The sequence below is a fragment of the Callionymus lyra genome, chromosome 7, assembly GCF_982586985.1.
Source record: "Callionymus lyra chromosome 7, fCalLyr1.hap1.1, whole genome shotgun sequence".
NCBI lineage: Eukaryota > Metazoa > Chordata > Actinopteri > Syngnathiformes > Callionymidae > Callionymus > Callionymus lyra.
In genome coordinates this window covers 1,024,672-1,045,256 of record NC_141824.1, presented here as the reverse complement: position 1 = coordinate 1,045,256, position 20,585 = coordinate 1,024,672, and the positions used below count along the sequence as shown (strand labels likewise).

Sequence of the window (20,585 nt, the reverse complement as noted above, 5' to 3'; positions counted from 1 at the left end):
AGGTTTGAAAACACTGACGTTCTAGAACTTCTTCAATGAAATGACCTTGAATGTGAAGAGAATCATTTGATTGTTTATTATTATTTATTACTTTTATAAACATTATAAACGTTCAAGTCCAGCAGCCGCTTAGTTCGCCTGGTGGAGGAGTGGCTCCTGCAGGGGGCGTGGCTTGTGCTCCTGCATGGAAGTAGCATCTTTAGGAAGAACTTCAGCTTCTTCTCCACGTTCTTGGTCCAACATCTGCTCCTGCAGAAGATCCAACATCCACGATGTGACACGAGCACACGAGCACACGGGGACAGGTGAGTCACGAGCAGCAGGTGTTTTTAAATAAGTCCAAAGATGGTGTTTTTTAGCAACATGCTAACTGCTAACTGTCGTTTCTATGACAAGAGAATAAAATGATTGAAGATCATAATGTTTTCTTTGACTGGATGAACATCTACTGGATTAAAGATCTTCATGGACGTCATTGTTTTATGAAGGACTTCATCTCGTAAAGTCATGTTTGTGTGAGAAACACATGATTCACCAGACGTTCCTACACCAGAGTGACAGAATAATAAAGTGTATTTATCTGTTGTTGTTTATCTAATTATGAGTTAAGTTAATTTTCAATGATTTAGATATAAAACCTCCATCAATGTCAATATATTCATGAGCGGCTTCACCAGAGGGACGAAATATTTATACATTAAATATACATGTTGTTAGTAAACAAGGTTCACTTCAGTGTTGAAGCGTCTTGTTGACTTGATGTCAGTTCAGTGTCGTTTGACAACAGGAAGTGACACGTGTGACTCCTCACCCTCTCACCCTCTCACCCTCTCACCCTCTCACCCTCCTCACCCTCTCACCCTCCTCACCCTCTCACCCTCTCACCCTCCTCACCCTCTCACCCTCCTCACCCTCCTCACCCTCCTCACCCTCTCACCCTCCTCACCCTCCTCACCCTCTAACACTCCTCACCCTCTCACCCTCCTCACCCTCTCACCCTCCTCACCCTCTCACCCTCCTCACCCTCTAACACTCCTCACCCTCCTCACCCTCTCACCCTCTAACACTCCTCACCCTCCTCACCCTCTCACCCTCCTCACCCTCTAACACTCCTCACCCTCTAACACTCCTCACCCTCCTCACCCTCTCACCCTCCTCACCCTCTAACACTCCTCACCCTCTAACACTCCTCACCCTCCTCACCCTCCTCACCCTCTAACACTCCTCACCCTCCTCACCCTCTCACCCTCTAACACTCCTCACCCTCCTCACCCTCTCACCCTCCTCACCCTCTAACACGCCTCACCCTCTAACACGCCTCACCCTCCTCACCCTCTAACACTCCTCACCCTCTAACACGCCTCACCCTCTCACCCTCTAACACTCCTCACCCTCTAACACGCCTCACCCTCTCACCCTCTAACACTCCTCACCCTCTAACACGCCTCACCCTCCTCACCCTCTAACACTCCTCACCCTCTAACACGCCTCACCCTCTAACACGCCTCACCCTCTAACACCCCTCACCCTCTAACACTCCTCACCCTCTCACCCTCCTCACCCTCTAACACTCCTCACCCTCTCACCCTCCTCACCCTCTAACACTCCTCACCCTCTCACCCTCCTCACCCTCTAACACGCCTCACCCTCTAACACGCCTCACCCTCTAACACTCCTCACCCTCTCACCCTCCTCACCCTCTAACACTCCTCACCCTCCTCACCCTCTAACACGCCTCACCCTCCTCACCCTCTAACACTCCTCACCCTCCTCACCCTCTAACACTCCTCACCCTCCTCACCCTCTAACACTCCTCACCCTCCTCACCCTCTAACACGCCTCACCCTCTCACCCTCCTCACCCTCTAACACTCCTCACCCTCCTCACCCTCTAACACTCCTCACCCTCCTCACCCTCTAACACTCCTCACCCTCTCACCCTCCTCACCCTCTAACACTCCTCACCCTCCTCACCCTCTAACACGCCTCACCCTCCTCACCCTCTAACACTCCTCACCCTCCTCACCCTCTAACACTCCTCACCCTCCTCACCCTCTAACACGCCTCACCCTCCTCACCCTCTAACACTCCTCACCCTCCTCACCCTCTAACACGCCTCACCCTCTAACACGCCTCACCCTCCTCACCCTCTAACACGCCTCACCCTCTAACACTCCTTACCCTCTCACCCTCTAACACGCCTCACCCTCTCACCCTCTAACACTCCTCACCCTCTCACCCTCTAACACGCCTCACCCTCTAACACGCCTCACCCTCCTCACCCTCTAACACGCCTCACCCTCTAACACTCCTCACCCTCTCACCCTCCTCACCCTCTCACCCTCCTCACCCTCTCACCCTCCTCACCCTCTAACACTCCTCACCCTCCTCACCCTCTCACCCTCTAACACTCCTCACCCTCCTCACCCTCTAACACTCCTCACCCTCTCACCCTCTAACACGCCTCACCCTCTAACACGCCTCACCCTCCTCACCCTCTAACACGCCTCACCCTCCTCACCCTCTAACACGCCTCACCCTCTCACCCTCTAACACTCCTCACCCTCTCACCCTCTAACACTCCTCACCCTCTCACCCTCTAACACGCCTCACCCTCCTCACCCTCTAACACGCCTCACCCTCTAACACTCCTCACCCTCTCACCCTCTAACACGCCTCACCCTCCTCACCCTCTAACACGCCTCACCCTCTAACACTCCTCACCCTCTCACCCTCTAACACGCCTCACCCTCTAACACGCCTCACCCTCCTCACCCTCTAACACTCCTCACCCTCCTCACCCTCTAACACTCCTCACCCTCTAACACTCCTCACCCTCCTCACCCTCTAACACGCCTCACCCTCTCACCCTCCTCACCCTCTAACACTCCTCACCCTCCTCACCCTCTAACACGCCTCACTCTCCTCACCCTCTAACACTCCTCACCCTCCTCACCCTCTAACACGCCTCACCCTCTAACACGCCTCACCCTCCTCACCCTCTAACACGCCTCACCCTCTAACACTCCTCACCCTCCTCACCCTCTAACACGCCTCACCCTCTAACACGCCTCACCCTCCTCACCCTCTAACACGCCTCACCCTCTAACACTCCTCACCCTCTCACCCTCTAACACGCCTCACCCTCTCACCCTCTAACACTCCTCACCCTCTCACCCTCTAACACGCCTCACCCTCTAACACGCCTCACCCTCCTCACCCTCTAACACGCCTCACCCTCTAACACTCCTCACCCTCTCACCCTCCTCACCCTCTCACCCTCCTCACCCTCTCACCCTCCTCACCCTCTAACACTCCTCACCCTCCTCACCCTCTCACCCTCTAACACTCCTCACCCTCCTCACCCTCTAACACGCCTCACCCTCTCACCCTCTAACACGCCTCACCCTCCTCACCCTCTAACACGCCTCACCCTCCTCACCCTCTAACACGCCTCACCCTCTCACCCTCTAACACTCCTCACCCTCTCACCCTCTAACACTCCTCACCCTCTCACCCTCTAACACGCCTCACCCTCCTCACCCTCTAACACTCCTCACCCTCTCACCCTCTAACACGCCTCACCCTCCTCACCCTCTAACACGCCTCACCCTCTAACACTCCTCACCCTCCTCACCCTCTAACACGCCTCACCCTCTAACACTCCTCACCCTCTAACACTCCTCACCCTCCTCACCCTCTAACACTCCTCACCCTCCTCACCCTCCTCACCCTCTCACCCTCTAACACTCCTCACCCTCTAACACGCCTCACCCTCTAACACTCCTCACCCTCCTCACCCTCTCACCCTCTAACACTCCTCACCCTCTAACACGCCTCACCCTCCTCACCCTCTAACACTCCTCACCCTCTAACACGCCTCACCCTCCTCACCCTCTAACACGCCTCACCCTCTAACACGCCTCACCCTCCTCACCCTCTAACACGCCTCACCCTCTAACACTCCTCACCCTCTCACCCTCCTCACCCTCTCACCCTCCTCACCCTTCTCACCCTCTCACCCTCCTCACCCTCTCACCCTACTCACCCTCTCACCCTCCAAACCCTCCTCACTCGCCTCACCCTCCTCACCCTCTCACCCTCCTCACCCTCCTCACCCTCTCACCCTCCTAACCCCTCCTCACCCTCTCACCCTCCTCACCCTCCTCACCCTCTCACCCTCCTCACCCTCTCACCCTCCTAACCCCTCCTCACCCTCCTCACCCTCTCACCCTCCTCACCCTCCTCACCCTCTCACCCTCCTAACCCCTCCTCACCCTCCTCACCCTCTCACCCTCTCACCCTCCTCACCCTCAAAACCCTCCTCACCCTCTCACCCCTCCTCACCCTCTCACCCTCCTCACCCTCCTCACCCTCTCACCCTCCTCACCCTCCTCACCCTCCTCACTCACCTCACCCCTCCTCCTCACCCCTCCTCACCCCTCCTCACCCTCCTCACTCGCCTCACCCCTCATCACCCTCCTCACCCTCTCACCCTCCTCACCCTCCTCACCCTCCAAACCCTCCTCACTCGCCTCACCCCTCCTCACCCTCCTCACTCACCTCACCCTCCTCACTCGCCTCACCCCTCCTCACCCTCTCACCCTCCTCACCCTCTCACCCTCCTCACCCTCCTCACTCACCTCACCCTCCTCACTCGCCTCACCCCTCCTCACCCTCTCACCCTCTCACCCTCCTCACCCTCCTCACCCTCTCACCCTCCTCACCCTCCTCACTCGCCTCACTCGCCTCACCCCTCCTCACCCTCTCACCCTCTCACCCTCCTCACCCTCCTCACCCTCCTCACCCTCCAAACCCTCCTCACTTGCCTCACCCTCTCACCCTCCTCACCCTCCTCACCTTCTCACTCGCCTCACCCTCCTCACCCTCCAAACCATCCTCACTCGCCTCACCCCTCCTCCTCGCCCTCCTCACCCACTGAGCCAGTAACTGTGGTTCTATTATAGTGAAGCAAAGACGGATTGTTTTTCTCCCACAAAGACGTTCCAGTGAAAAGCTTCAGTCTTTTCTGCCGCGAGTCAGAACATCTTCTTCCAGTCGTGTGTCTCTGATGTTCCTCCTTCTCCAGAACCATCTTCTTCCAGTCGTGTGTCTCTGATGTTCTTCCTCCTGCTCCAGAACCATCTTCTTCCAGTCGTGTGTCTCTGATGTTCCTCCTCCTGCTCCAGAACCATCTTCTTCCAGTCGTGTGTCTCTGATGTTCCTCCTCCTGCTCCAGAACCATCTTCTTCCAGTCGTGTCTCTGATGTTCCTCCTCCTGCTCCAGAACCATCTTCTTCCAGTCGTGTGTCTCTGATGTTCCTCCTCCTGCTCCAGAACCATCTTCTTCCAGTCGTGTGTCTCTGATGTTCCTCCTCCTGCTCCAGAACCATCTTCTTCCAGTCGTGTGTCTCTGATGTTCCTCCTTCTGCTCCAGCAGGACCATGATTGTGGTCTGGGCCCTGCTGAGCCTCGTGGGTTGGGTCTCGCTCTACTTTCTTCTGTGTGGAGTCAACCGTGGACGGAGCTGCGAGTGGAACTGTCGCCTCGTGACTCTCTTCCACGGCGTCCTGGCCGTCTCTGTGACAACATACATCGGATACGTGGACGGACCCTGGCCCTTCACTGACCCTGGTACTGTTACTAGAGGTTTCTTTGAATATATAGACCACAGGTGTCAAACTGGTCCAGAAAAGGGCCGAGACAGTGCAGGTTTTAGATCCAACCATATAGTTGAACCAATCAGGCGCCTGGATACAGTAATCAATTGATTGTCAGTCAGGTGTTGCTTGTTTAAGCCGACACCTGATTGGTTAACTCATGTCTGCTTGACTGGTTGGAACAAAAACCTGCACCGTCTCGGCCCTCTTCTGGACCAGTTCGACACCCCTGATTAGACTATTGACTAGAAACTCATGATCTATGAAGATGATGAGGATGATGAGGATGGTGATGAAGATGATGATGAGGATGAAGATGTTGTCTCCACAGGAACCATCAACACTTCTCTCCAGATCACTGCGATGGTTCTGAGTCTTGGTTACTTCATCTTCGACATGTTCTGGTGCGTCTACTTCCGCACTGAAGGTCCAGTCATGCTGGCCCATCACTCCATGAGCATCCTGGGGATCCTGCTCACGCTCTGGCTCGGGGAGTCCGGCATTGAGTCGTGTGCGGTTCTGTTCGGCAGCGAGGTCACCAACCCGCTGCTCCAGGCCCGCTGGTTCCTCAAGCAGACGGGTCGGTACCGGACGCTGGCGGGCGACGTGGTGGACGTGCTCTTCGTGCTGCTCTTCGTCCTCATGAGGATCTTCGTGGGAGGAACGATGTTGTACTGTGAGCTGGTCTCACCCAGACCCAGGTTCTTCATCAAGTGTGGAGGCGTCGCCATGTACCTCCTGTCCTGGGTCTTCATGGTGGACATCGTGAGGTTTGCTCTGAGGAGGAGCTCACGCTGGCAGAAGACTCGCTCGGAGAAGAAGACGGACTAACAGGTCCTCATAGGATGGATTCAACACGGTCATCGCGGCATCTTTGTGAAGATCATCGTGAAGCAGCTTGTGACCCTGGGCTGTTGAAGACTTTAACATGTACTTGTCCTGCTCGCAGGCAGGGGGCGACAAAGTACACGTTTCCATCCGTGTATGTTGGTAACGAGGTGTTTGTGGTGCTAAAAACTTTATTAAAAACAAATAACAAGATGTTTCTGTAACCTGTGCTCAGGGAAATAATGAAGAATAACAGGAACATAAATGTGCATTTTCTCTTTAAGTGACTATTTAACTGTGTTTCATTAAAAGATTAAATTAATTAAAAGTGGTTCTAAAAGAAAAACATGACATTAACAAGAAAAATGTTTCTTAAGTTTGTTCTTGCCTTGAATTAAATGATTTACTTCCATGTTATATTTATAGTTTAATCATTTAATGTTTGTTTTCATCTCTGTTGTTACACTTATTGACTTAAATCAGACACAAAACACTTGAATGAAGTTGATCTTATTGACACATCTTTTACTATAAGGATATACACAGTGATAGTAATACTATTATAGTACTGAAGTATGTTTTACCATCTAGTACTGATGTATTCTGTAGACATACTTATTATTGCTCCAGCTTGGATGTTTCTTTAGCTCTTAATGTATCTTCATTTTATGACATGTTTAGTTTTAAACTCTGAGATTTTAAAAGTCTGATGTTTCAACATTTGTCCACAAGATGATGTGACGTCATTCATGAGCGACTCGGTGTAGAGCAGGTTCTTCAAAACTAACAATTATATTTGATTATATTCACCAGAAATTCTGAATTGTTTATTTGACTCTTTATGTGAACTTCAGTGACACTCTTAAGCTGCAATAAAGGTGAGCAAATATAGAGTAAAAACATTGATTTGTTTATCAATATTGTTTTTTACTGAAAAGCTAATCATTTATTAAATATAGTTGAACATGTTTCTGTATCGTTACAGATGTAATGAGTGGATTAATTGATTAATGTTCTTATAATTAATTATTATGTTTTTAATATTCTTTATTAATTTGCATTAGTTTAAACAAACAAGTGCACGTTAGTAGTTAGTACAGTGTGTGTCAGTATAATCGCTGGTTTCTGGAGGATTTATGATGAAATATAATATTATAATCCTTGTTTACATCCAAGAACTACTTTCCTGTCGCAGCTTCTCATCCCGGCGGAAGTGGTTGTGTCGCTAGCATCAGCAGTTAGCATCAGCAGCTAGCTGGCGAGGGCGTTGCTAGCGGCAGAAAGTTGGATTTTCCACCTTTTCCACAACTTCTGTCCGGATTCAAAGGACTCCTCGCGTTGGGAAAATACGGCTTTATCAATTTACTACAAGTTCCTAAACTCCTGGCGGACTTTCCTCGTGTTCAGGAGCCAGTTTGTGACTTTGTTAGCGGCTGTGCTAGCCTGTTAGCAGCTAGCCTGTTAGCCTGTTTCCATCCTCGGGAACTGAGCCGAGAAACGATCCTGGAAACATGGAGTCAAGGAAGGTCTCGCAGTGTTAGCCTGGAGGAGACTTGATTTATGTGGTTGCTTCAAGTGACGCGTTGTTTATATTATTATTGTTATAGATGTTTCATAGTTTGACTCCACAGTTAAGTTTATTTTCCTGAAAGAATCATCTCTAAACGTGGCTAAAGTAGGTTTTGGTTATTTTTCATCAGTGTCTTGTGTGTCAGTGTTCAGTGAAGTTAGTGGAATAAAGTCCAGAGACTCGTCCTCAGACAGCAGAGCAGATGGAAGCAGGAGTCACAGCATCTTTGTAGAGCTGGAGCCTCGAGGGCTTCGATGGTCATCACTGGACCTTCTCAAGGTTTCTGAGCTAGTCCTGCTTTTCTCCTCCATCGACCTGGACCTCCTCGTCTGCGCAGCTAACACGGACCAGGCCCAGAAGAACCTTCCAGGTGTTTAATGTTGTGTTTGACAAGAGGGAGCAGTTGTGTTTTTTTGCTCCTGCAAGTTATTTATTTCCTTCACCATCGACGCGTTTCTCCTCCTGGACTGAGATGATTCCATGACAAGGTCACTCCATGACACTCCATGACATCACAGCATCACTCTCTGGAAAATGATCATCGGATATATTTGGTTAAAAATCTAGACCCGGAAGCCCAATGAGTGACACACAGTCCAGCTTCACTGACAGGTACAGTATGACCTTTGCAGTCTTGTTGTTCGTGTGTTCATGTGATCATGTGTTCATGTGGTCGTTTGTCATGTGTTCACATAGTCATGTGATCATGTGTTCATGTGATCATGTTGTCATGCGTTCACATAGTCATGTGATCATGTGTTCATGTGATCATGTGTTCACATAGTCATGTGATAATGTGTTCATGTGATCATGTGATCATGTGTTCATGTGATCATGTGTTCACATAGTCATGTGTTCATGTGATCATGTTGTCATGCGTTCACATAGTCATGTGATCATGTGTTCATGTGATCATGTGTTCACATAGTCGTGTCTTCATGTGTTCATGTGATCATGTTGTCATGCGTTCACGTGGCCATGTGATCATGTGTTCACATAGTCGTGTGTTCATGTGATCATGTTGTCATGTGTTCATGTGATCATGTGTTCACATAGTCATGTGTTCATGTGATCATGTGTTCATGTGATCATGTTGTCATGCGTTCACGTGGCCATGTGTTCATGTGATCATGTGTTCACATAGTCGTGTCTTCATGCGTTCATGTGATCAAGTTGTCATGCGTTCACGTGGCCATGTGTTCATGTGATCATGTGATCATGTGTTCACATAGTCATGTGTTCATGTGATCATGTGATCATGTGTTCACATAGTCATGTGTTCATGTGATCATGTTGTCATGCGTTCACGTGGCCATGTGATCATGTGTTCATGTGATCATGTGTTCACATAGTCGTGTCTTCATGTGTTCATGTGATCATGTTGTCATGTGTTCATGTGATCATGTGTTCACATAGTCGTGTCTTCATGTGTTCATGTGATCATGTTGTCATGTGATCATGTTGTCATTTGTTCACATAGTCATGTCTACATGTGATCATGTTGTCATGCGTTCACATGGTCATTTGTTCATGTGTTCATGTTGTCATGTTGTTTAACAGGAATGGCAGATGCATGTTTTCACGAGTGTGGACACGCGTGTTGACTCAGTCATTATATCATGTAACTATCATGTCATTATAACTTTGCTGAGCTCAGCACAGACACTTTACACGTCTGAAGGCTCGTCTGTTGATCCTTGTGTACGTTTCAACATCACTATTACCTCTAAGCCTTTAAAACTCTTGCTACACCTATTAGAACCATCTCAGGATTTAGAGCAAACTGAAGTTAATCACCTTATCTGAGGCGTCAACTTGACCTCGAAGCTGTTCATTCATTGGTCAATCCTGTGGTTGAATCCTGTGGTCGACGCCACGATGTGACCGTTGTTGCCTGTAATGTGTATCATATCTACTGCCATCAGTGTGTGGATGTTGAAGCGCTTGTGACCCTGGTCTAGAACACTCAACAAATAACCGTTGATAACCATCGATCTCGTGCCAATACTCACCCCTAGTTTCTAGTGATCCCCTGAGAGTTAAATAAAGAAGGTTGTTGATATAGTGACGTGTCATCACATGTATTTAGACACAGCTGCTCATCCTATGGTCATATTAAACTTATTATGATGGTATGAATTAATTCATAATTATAGTACATATGAGACGCAGCAGTGGCTGTAAATACACTTCAAGGTTTGTTTTATTTTAAGATTTTTTTGATGTTTGCAGCTCAAGTTATAGATAGTATTTGAAATAGTTAATTTGTAAGAGAAGCAGTTTATTCATATATAAAGTCCTTCATTATAGAAAGTCTCATTAATTTATGATTCATAGAGAGTTAGCACCATAACAAGCTAACCAGGTTAGCAGTATGTATCATTTCTGTGAGTAATACTTTAGTGTTTAGATACTTTCACTGGTTCAGTCATACGATTACAAGACTCTGGTAGTGTGGATGAAATAAACAACCTTTAGTAATAGGAGTGTGTATCGTGCATGCGATGTGTATCATGATACAGTGTCGACAATACAATATATTCTAATACTGTAGGAACAACGATCAAGTGAGTTTCGTTCAAACAATCAACTTACTGAAGATCTATATTTGTATTTCACAAGAAAAGTACAAGAGAAATCAAGTGAATATTTGTTAATTGTTACTAAAAAATCAGTAGAAAAAGTTGATACAAAAATGTATTATTGATTTAGTTATTTAAGGTCCTCAATATTTCCTGACACCTCAGATCTATATGATTTAATTCACGAGACAGACTGGGCTGAACAAAAATGATCCAGTAGCTTCTCTTTGGACGTCAACCACGTTAAGTTGCATGAGCGTGAAGGTCTGTTGGTGTTCACTCTTCGTAAGATGATGTGCAGTCGTCGAGGCAGCAGTTACACATACCTGCAGAGAGAGCAGGATTACACACTGGAATGCATTTGCTGCATCCGACGCTTGAAGCTCATTGCTCAGGTTCAGCTACGAAAGGTTATGAAACGAGCACATGAACTAGAGGCTTAACTGTGTTTTACACCAGCCTTCACCCGTTGATGTGTCACTAGACTCTTTTCATTGAGTACAATCGGTTACATGTTACATCGAAAACATACTCGTGTTTTGGCTAATCTCATGTATATCTGTGTACTCCTGTAATATGATTCATTTATTAAGTAGTTGTTGTGATCAAAAAGTAATTGTTAAATATACACATGTTAAATCTGGCTGATCATCTTTAATTCAAAGTCAAATATGGATCACATGCTTCAACAATCCCTGTAACGGTTGACATTTTGGGGAAAATGCCTGGCGTGTGATGCAATATTCAGTCAGGCCTGGACGACTGTGGCAGCGAGTGAACTATAATGTACTGACCTCAGTGGACGCTGCCTGGTCAGAGCAACATTTGGAAAGAATCAGTCTTTGATTTAAGAACTATTTGTCACTATGAGATAACTTTTCCATATAGAACATATTGCACGTTCTGAATGTCTAACTTGTGATAAAAGTATTTACTGTCGTTGGTGCAGGTTCATGTGATAAAGTCGATTCTCATGACGCAGCTTCTTTGCACTTGTTTTGAAAATATAATAAATGAATATGAATAATGAAGTTGACAACAGCTTTGTCGTTTTAATATGTAGTACTACGTAAATAAAGTGTTGACTATTGAACTCATTGCTAGTTTGATTCCCACCTGGAAACGTACTGTTGGCAGGTTGTCTCAGTAGTTTAATTCCAACCTGATGTTGGAGTCGATGCTAAACGTGTCGCCTGAGGTGGTTCAGTCAGCTGGTTCTGAAGCTTAACTTGCTGTGAAATTGCAGCTGGTGAGTCATTGCCTGAGATTCAATCATAGTTTTATTGATCCGTTGGTCATTGGTTCAGTCGTTCTGTCTAAACGGACGGTGACGGGAGCGGATCCTGGATTAAAACTAGTTCTTTGCTCTGGTGGGTTCGGGTTCGGCTCTGGTGGGACGAGAGTCTCACGTCAACTGGGCTCGGGTGCTACTAGCCCTTTGTCATGGAGTTCTGCTGATCTCCACGTTTTTTCCCACCCTCTCCTCTCGCCCTGAGGCCCTCCCGGGAAGTGCTGCTGGTGACATCACTAAATGGTTGACAAAGGCTTTCAGTGGAAGGTGATTGTGCGGGTCAGGTACTTTAGGGAGGCTGGTTTGGTGAAATATCTGCTCATAATGGTCTTACTTTTATCCTGCATGACTTCATTACCTGCAACATGTTGCCTCTACTTTAGGTTGCATTATAAATGATGGGAACATTGGCCTCTGATGACATATATTCAAATATATATTTCAAACAAAATGAAAAATAGTCTTTCCTTGATCTCTAAGCAAGTCTTGGCTCTTCTCTATAGCAATATCTTTTTCTCAGGCATTTTTTATTGCTTTTCTGCTCATAATAGTCCATGTGGAGAAAACACATGTGGTGGTTCTTTTATTCCAAAAATATCCTAACAAAACAGTTTCCTTCATAAGTTAGAGCATAAGAATAACCCTTGCACTGCCCAGCAGACCAGGCTCCTATTATAGGACAGAAACAATCTCTGTATAGATGCACGAGTGAGTCGGACGTTTGTGATATAGAAGCTTTTATTGTCAGTGTTGTAAACACGACATAGAATGTTTTTGTGGTGACAGTAGAGAATTAAATGTATTTGAATCCACACGTGCCGGCTCAAGACATTTGATAGATTTAACACGAAGTATAGAAATGCATTTAATTTCTAATGGTTTTATTCCCCCAGAAATAAAACTTGTTCACAAGGTAGCTTCATATTTTACCTTCATATTGTATAAAATCAATTGAATAATGCTGTGATTTATTTGATTCTGCTGTATTTCACTGAGTGAGTCGGGAGTGTTAAGCTAGTATCTTCCTCAATGAAAGCCGAGGAAGCCTCTGCAGTTGACATGAATGTTTCTACCTTGTGTGAACAACAGCTGTTCACGCCTGCATACGTCTCCTGTACTTGATCATGCAGCTGCTAGCATCAGAGGAAGCTGTGTCAGCTGCTCTGAGTCCTCCATTCAAACCAGTGTCCAGAAGTCACTAAGACGCTGATCTCATCTACAGAGAAGAGTAATTGTTCACTAAAGATCTAAACAATTCAGGCTCGAATCTACCTGTTCTGAGCTAGATTTGTTGAATCATGTTCTTATATTTGAAGTAAACAAAAGACGATGCTTTCCTGAATCACTTTATTCACGTGACGCAGCCATGATGTTATAATGAGGCTCCGGACCGAGCCAGTGTGTTAGGTTAGGTTAGGTTGGGTTGGGTTGGGTTAGAAAGAACTTGATTAGTCGTCATCCTTGTAGACCAGACACCAGTGTTGATGCTTCCTGCCTCATAAAGACTCGCCACAGAGATGAGTCAGAGGTTTGTTGTGTTGCTCAAGGGAATCCAGGACTTGCTGCACCAGAGTTTTTAGAAAAGTACGTTCACTTGAAATGATGATGGTCTTGAACATTTCATTGTGCAGCTAATATGAGTCATTTTCATGCTCACACTCACACAATCATACATCATGAATATTCTCAACCAATCACTTAAATGAGCCAAAGAAGGTTAGATTCCCTGAAGCAAGTTTACTCACTTGAGCCAATTAGAAGAATTGTTAGTTTGCAACACTTAAGACAGTTTGACCTCATTATGTTAACCTAGTTAATCTAACGGATATGTTTTACACTGATGTGCTCGTTGGAATTATGCACAGGTATAGATGTCAAGTGAGGATTTGAAGTTGAATTAAATATGTTATCAGCAGATCATTAGGTTAGTTTAGGTAGAACTAAACTTTATTTAGTTTATATTTAAGATGCATTGGATAGATTATGTCTGTTTACTGGTAGTATGGATATTAAATGATTTCCTATGTATGGATTTATAAGACAGAGCCTTGTTCGTTTATATGCAACTTAAGTGGCAACAATTCTCTTTTAAATAGTAGATTTTTCCTTTAAACATTTCTTTAGTTGGTCGAACTCAGTCTTGTTACCAGCAACACATACTATTAAAGGGCAGAACGTTCTGCTTCTCTCTGTATACACGTGTCTTGGAGGTGGACACTTCCAGGGTTGATGACACGCAGTGACAATCATCCACGTTTGACCAATAACGGCAGTGTAGGTGGGGTCAAGTGTTTTCAGTGGACGGGGCTTAAGCACATTTTCTAATGTAAATGTCTTTATGGAAAGAGAGTGATGCGTGGTCACTAACTAGACTCATGCACTGGGAGGTTCTAATACTGGAGCTAAAATGAAGGTTCTGTGGATCATTGATCTGCTTGAATATGTGAAGTCATTCATTTAGCGCTAAATCTTAACACCATCAACATGTTTCTGATTCAAAGACTGATGTATTGAATGATTACGACCGTATCTCTGCTGTCACTGGAGACACAGAGTCACATTAAAGACACATTTATGAGTTTATATAAAATGTAAATATCAGATTCTGATTCTGGAATGTTGGCACCAACAAGAAAATCACGTTTATTTTTCTCCATACAAGCTATAAATGTAACGGTATCTCAAGTTCAGTTCTATTACATTTTTAATACTTGAAACATTTAATAATTACAAGAATATGACAGATACTGAGTTGTAATGTATTAATGTGAGACTTCATCATATCTGTGAGCATCACGATTTAGAGTAGGTTAGTTAGTAAACATTGTTATGACCTAAACTAAACTTGTGTCATGCAGTATTATTATTATCAGTGATCGGCGTGAACTAGTTAGATTTCTCTGCGCACCAGTGATCTCCTGCTACACTGACGAACACACACATCACTGAGCCTTGAGTTAAACACAATTAAACACACAATCACCTGTTATTGATTTAAGGGAAGAGTAATGACATAAACATTGAACAACCTTCGGGAATAAGAAGTCACCTTGAGTTATTGGCACAGGTAATCAAACGGTGATTTAAAAATGTTATTAAACAAACCACAGTTTTTGTTTTTACTAGTACACAGTACATTATGAGCATATTCTACCCTTTGATTTTTACATTTAATTTCCTGTTCCATTACCTGTGCAGATATTTAATTTGGCATTAATGTATTATTTGGTGTTGGTTTATTATTTTTATTTGTGTTGTTTTGTTAAGTGTATTGTAATCTTATTCTTGTAGTGTGAGCTGAGGGGGAGGTTCAACATTTCCTCGATAAAATACCATCTGAGAAAAGTGAGGTGATGGCCAGAGGCGTATACATGTGTTTGAATGTGGGTTCAATCTTTAAGTGCATGAAGCTCGGGGTCTCGTGTGATGCTGATGCTTCTGGACACCATCGTTTGTCACGACATCTCCAGGGACGTTACTTCCACTTAACCAGAGTCGGTACAAGCACAGGAAGTTCAAGTGTTCTTAGAACATCATTGTTGGTTTATCGTCATGAACTCGACGGGAAGAATAGACGTTTAATGTGATGCTGCTTTATTTGTTGATCCTGGTGGACATTTATTGACTTGATGTCCTGTAGATCATTAGATTCATGATGTGTTGTCACCAGAACACATGCTTTCATCACAACAGTCTGGTTCACATTTCATCATTTCATCATAGTTAGGAAAACAGCGGGAGAAGCTTGAAGCTTATCTAGTCCCGCCTCCATTAACTTTAAACATGAAAAACATATTATTATCACATAGTAAATGGTAAAGAATCACAGATATAATCATATCTTAAGTTTGTATAGAAAATCACAGGTATAATCATTTCTTAATTTGTAAGAAAACACAGGTATAATCATATCTTAATTGTTAAGGATAATACATATTTGCACTTAAGTTTATTTTATTTATCCGTTTTTTTTTAGAATCCATACCAACCTCACGGCACAAAAAAAAGACGATACAAAAGAAAATCACTGCGGTGTTTTTTAAAGAGTGTGAAGACACAAACTCTGATCGTGCTTGAAGAATAAAAACTTGATGAAAGATGACATTTTCAAAAATATATTAACCTTCATGTTCAAAAGTTGTGTCTTTGACCGAGTTTCTTTCATACCAACCTGAACCTAACTATTGTAGCAGCTCAGCTGACATGTACAGTGGAAGATACACTTGTTTTAAAAACTAACATAAACATGTGGTAGTTTTGTGCTTCATGCATTACCGTGATCCTAAACTCTGAGGTTGATTATTGTAAGTAAGTAAGTAATATTTATTTATATAGCGCTTTTCCAGACCAGGGTCACAAAGTGCTTAAACAATCAAAACAATACTCAAAAAAGTACATACTTTAAAGATCAAGATAATACTGAGAACAACACAGGAGTTCGAGAAATCCAAGGAAAAGCCTGAACAAATAGAAACGTCTTAAGATGTTTCTTAAAGGAGTCAGTAGATCATCAAACACAGATGTTTCTTGAAGGAGTCAGTAGATCATCAAACACAGATGTTTCTTAAAGGAGTCAGTAGATCATCAAACACAGATGTTTCTTGAAGGAGTCAGTAGATCATCAAACACAGATGTTTCTTGAAGGAGTCAGTAGATCATCAAACACAGATGATTCTTGAAGGAGTCAGTAGATCATCAAACACAGATGTTTCTTGAAGGAGTCAGTAGATCATCAAACACAGATGTTTCTTAAAGGAGTCAGTAGATCATCAAACACAGATGTTTCTTGAAGGAGTCAGTAGATCATCAAACACAGATGTTTCTTAAAGGAGTCAGTAGATCATCAAACACAGATGTTTCTTAAAGGAGTCAGTAGATCATCAAACACACATGTTTCTTAAAGGAGTCAGTAGATCATCAAACACAGATGTTTCTTAAAGGAGTCAGTAGATCATCAAACACAGATGTTTCTTGAAGGAGTCAGTAGATCATCAAACACACATGTTTCTTAAAGGAGTCAGTAGATCATCAAACACAGATGTTTCTTGAAGGAGTCAGTAGATCATCAAACACACATGTTTCTTAAAGGAGTCAGTAGATCATCAAACACAGATGTTTCTTAAAGGAGTCAGTAGATCATCAAACACAGATGTTTCTTGAAGGAGTCAGTAGATCATCAAACACACATGTTTCTTAAAGGAGTCAGTAGATCATCAAACACAGATGTTTCTTGAAGGAGTCAGTAGATCATCAAACACACATGTTTCTTAAAGGAGTCAGTAGATCATCAAACACAGATGTTTCTTGAAGGAGTCAGTAGATCATCAAACACAGATGTTTCTTGAAGGAGTCAGTAGATCATCAAACACAGATGTTTCTTGAAGGAGTCGGTAGATCATCAAACACAGATGTTTCTTAAAGGAGTCAGTAGATCATCAAACACAGATGTTTCTTGAAGGAGTCAGTAGATCATCAAACACACATGTTTCTTAAAGGAGTCAGTAGATCATCAAACACAGATGTTTCTTGAAGGAGTCAGTAGATCATCAAACACAGATGTTTCTTGAAGGAGTCAGTAGATCATCAAACACAGATGTTTCTTGAAGGAGTCAGTAGATCATCAAACACACATGTTTCTTAAAGGAGTCAGTAGATCATCAAACACAGATGTTTCTTGAAGGAGTCAGTAGATCATCAAACACACATGTTTCTTAAAGGAGTCAGTAGATCATCAAGCGCAAAGAGAGAGAAGATCGTTCCAAAGCTTAGGAGCAACAGCCTGAAAAGATTTCTCTCCTCTGGTCCTGAGTCGTGTGCGTGGAACCATCAGTAGATTCTGATCCACAGACCTCAGAACCCGAGCTGGGGTGTAAGGCTGGATCAGATCGGTGATGTAAGGAGGAGCCTGACCATGAATAGATCTGAAAGTAAGAACCAGAATTTTAAAGTTGATCCTGAAAGAAACTTTATTGGTTCAACTGTTGCTTCTATAAAGTCTACCTGGCTGAAGCACATGTAGTCTCAGTGCTTTGCTATGAACTATTAAATGTTTCAAATCTGTCCAAACATTATCTCGAGTGAAGCCATACTTTAAGCTCCTAAATGTAAATATAAATGAACATATGGGCCCATGATGGTATTTCAGTAGTTTTGCTACTATAGGTCTCACTGAACACGTGTCTCCCCCACATTAGCAGCTACATTAGAGTAGCATGTTGAACCTCCTTCCTCTGCTTGCTGACAACAGACAGCATAGCGTGAAGAAATGTCTCCCCCGGCCCTCATGTCAGGAATCCTGATGAGGTTTATTGGGGCAGAAAGGGCAGTGTTTTCCCCCGAGGCTGAAGCTTGGATTCTACAACTATTGCTCTTGTCTCTTTATCACCGACACACACACACACACACACACACACACACACACACACACACACACACACACGCACACACACACCTCGCTTGTCTGGGTCTCTTTTCAAGCCTTGACTCAGTGATAACCTCAATATATGTGACGGCTGTGAGTGTGTAGGAAACTTCACGTCACTAAAGCTGTCTTGAGAAAGAATGGCAGAGTCTAGACTTCTTGCATGTTGTCTTTGTGTTCAGCAGCTTTGTGTGACTCAGATGTATAGATTAGATAACGTGTGTGTGTGTGTGTGTGTGTGTGTGTGTGTGTGTGTGTGTGTGTGTGTGTGTGTGTGTGTGTGTGTGTGTGTGTGTGTGTGTGTGTGTGTGTGTGTGTGTGTGTGTGTGTGTGTGTGTGTGTGTGTGTGTCACATTTGAATGACCACATGTATTTATTTGATAATGGACTGTATCTTATAGTGATGGGTCAGAAATGAGCTTTTATTTATCTTAAAGAATCGTTTTGATGACATGTTTTTAATGCACATTAACCATAAGTTCAGGGTTTATTTGAGCTCATGGAACAAAAGGTTCTCCTGGTTCATCTTTAGGTTCATTCATTCTTGTGAGCACCAATCATTTCAACAGGCTCTGGTGATCATTGACGTTCTAATCCTGGCTCCAACATGTCAGAACTTATTGGTGAAGAAACTCTGAACGAGCCGCTCCTAATGAAAGCGTGTTTCCTTCCTCCTGGTGGAACAGAAATAGCAGTGTTGCAGACTCTCCATGACTAGTTCTCCAGAAGTCCTGCTTCTTGCTCCACAGTTTTCCATCAAAACACCAAACCTCAATGGAGCATTCAAGCCCAGGCCCGCTCAGTCCTGATCCCACCCATCCCTCCTCTTACTCTCATTTTACTGCCTCGGAATTTCAGTGCAGTCGCACAGACACTCAGACGGGGTTTGATTGTGTTGTTTCCAATAATTATACTGTAGAAAGAAAATGGAGAAAAAGGCCAGTAGATGAAAAATGTAAAATACTTTTATAGACGGTTAAATACGTTGAGAAACAAATGTAAAAAAAAAAGGAATAATAAAACTAAACATAATGATTATCAATAATACGTATCTTTCATGTCATGATGCTGTTGATGTTTCCCACTGTGGGAAGAATAAATCTTCAAATAATTTCAGTTTTTAAGTTGTTTAACAATGCAGACAAATCGAAAGATAATAATTCATTTTATACATTTACAGTTAAATTTCAATTCAAATAGTTAATTTTCAAACATGATCTTTTATCTACTATTTGTGTTTTTTACAAAATTTGTCCTGTAATATTTGTAAAACACAGACTTTGACTTTGGCTGTTCTTCACTATTCAGTCACAATTCAAAACTGAATACTTGATTCTCCTAAATGTGTGTAAAATATTCCATTGAAAATGCTTGTTTAACCTTGAACTCTGGCTCTTAAACATGTTCATCTTCCAACACTATTGTCTAAATATGTCTCGCACATGTCGCGGCACATTTTCTATTTCACACCAACAAGGCATATGACGCATGTGATCGCTCTGATGCTGTCTTGTCTATTATTAAATAATAAATAATATTCGGGGGCGTCATAGCTCAGATGAGTGGTTGCCTGCAGTCCAAAAGGTTGCAGGTTCAATCCCAGCTCCAGACAAGCTTGTGTCGTTGTGTCCCTGAAGACACTTCACCCTGATTGCTCCTGATAGCAGATTCGGCGCCATGTGGTGCAGCCTACAGCCTACTCCCATCAGTATGTGTGAATGGCTGTAAAAGCGCTTTGTGACCCTGGTCTAGAAAGGCTCTATATAAATAGAGATTATTATTATTATTATATTTAATGATAATAATGTCCTGAACACGTCCTCCTTTACCACGTCTTTGTTTCTCTTCCTCTTCTTCACTCTTTTCTACATGATCTTTTCACTCTGATAAACTCTTTCTAATCAGTCACTGCCAATGAAAACCACATATGTTTGTAAACATCAAGAGTTCTCATGACTGTCACTCTTGCTGCCACTTATCTGTCACATGTCACATGATCGTCGTCTCCAATCGTTCCATGCGTCTGCACTCTCTTCTTCACCTGCCTTCATTGACAAATCTTCACTCAAAGCTTCATTTTTGAAGGTTTTCTTGAAAATACATTTGAATATCACAAATATAAGAAGTTCACCTGTTAAATACCACAACACCATAGTTTGCGTTTCCCTCCAAAGACATTTTCATTTTATTGAGCTGGATATTTTTACAGAGGGTTTATTTATTATTTACTAATT

The 20,585-nt window shown here is 43.8% G+C and overlaps 2 protein-coding genes across 4 annotated transcripts in view; both read left to right on the top strand.

Annotated features, from left to right (window-relative positions):
- Nucleotides 1-199: 199 nt before the first annotated feature.
- On the top strand, nucleotides 200-7,287 carry tlcd5a (TLC domain containing 5a). Of its 2 annotated transcripts, none has more exons than XM_087795677.1 (3): nucleotides 200-305; nucleotides 5,440-5,633; nucleotides 5,991-7,287. In XM_087795677.1, exons 2-3 carry the CDS (start codon nucleotides 5,444-5,446, stop codon nucleotides 6,488-6,490), a joined length of 690 nt encoding a protein of 229 aa, XP_087651803.1. In that variant the 5' UTR covers nucleotides 200-305; nucleotides 5,440-5,443; the 3' UTR covers nucleotides 6,491-7,287. The 2 variants fall into 2 exon arrangements, with proteins under 2 accessions (XP_087651803.1, XP_087651804.1); XM_087795678.1 differs by having other exon boundaries at nucleotides 205-305; nucleotides 5,437-5,633.
- A 446-nt stretch (nucleotides 7,288-7,733) lies between these two features.
- Nucleotides 7,734-20,585, top strand: part of arhgef12a (Rho guanine nucleotide exchange factor 12a) — a 52,026-nt gene continuing 39,174 nt past the window's right edge. Inside the window, exon 1 of one of the 2 annotated variants that reach the window (XM_087795205.1) lies at nucleotides 7,734-8,669. In XM_087795205.1, coding sequence (XP_087651331.1) covers nucleotides 8,638-8,669 — 32 coding nt within the window. In that variant the 5' untranslated portion in view covers nucleotides 7,734-8,637. Of the gene's footprint in view, nucleotides 8,675-20,585 lie in introns of both variants that reach the window. The other variant, XM_087795204.1, reaches the window with a different exon arrangement.

Coding starts and splice junctions, on each gene's coding strand:
- tlcd5a (XM_087795677.1), top strand. CDS start 5,444: ATGATTGTGGTCTGGGCCCTGCTGAGCCTCGTGGGTTGGGTCTCGCTC. Junction 5,634..5,990: donor CTGGCCCTTCACTGACCCTG/GTACTGTTACTA, acceptor TTGTCTCCACAG/GAACCATCAACACTTCTCTC.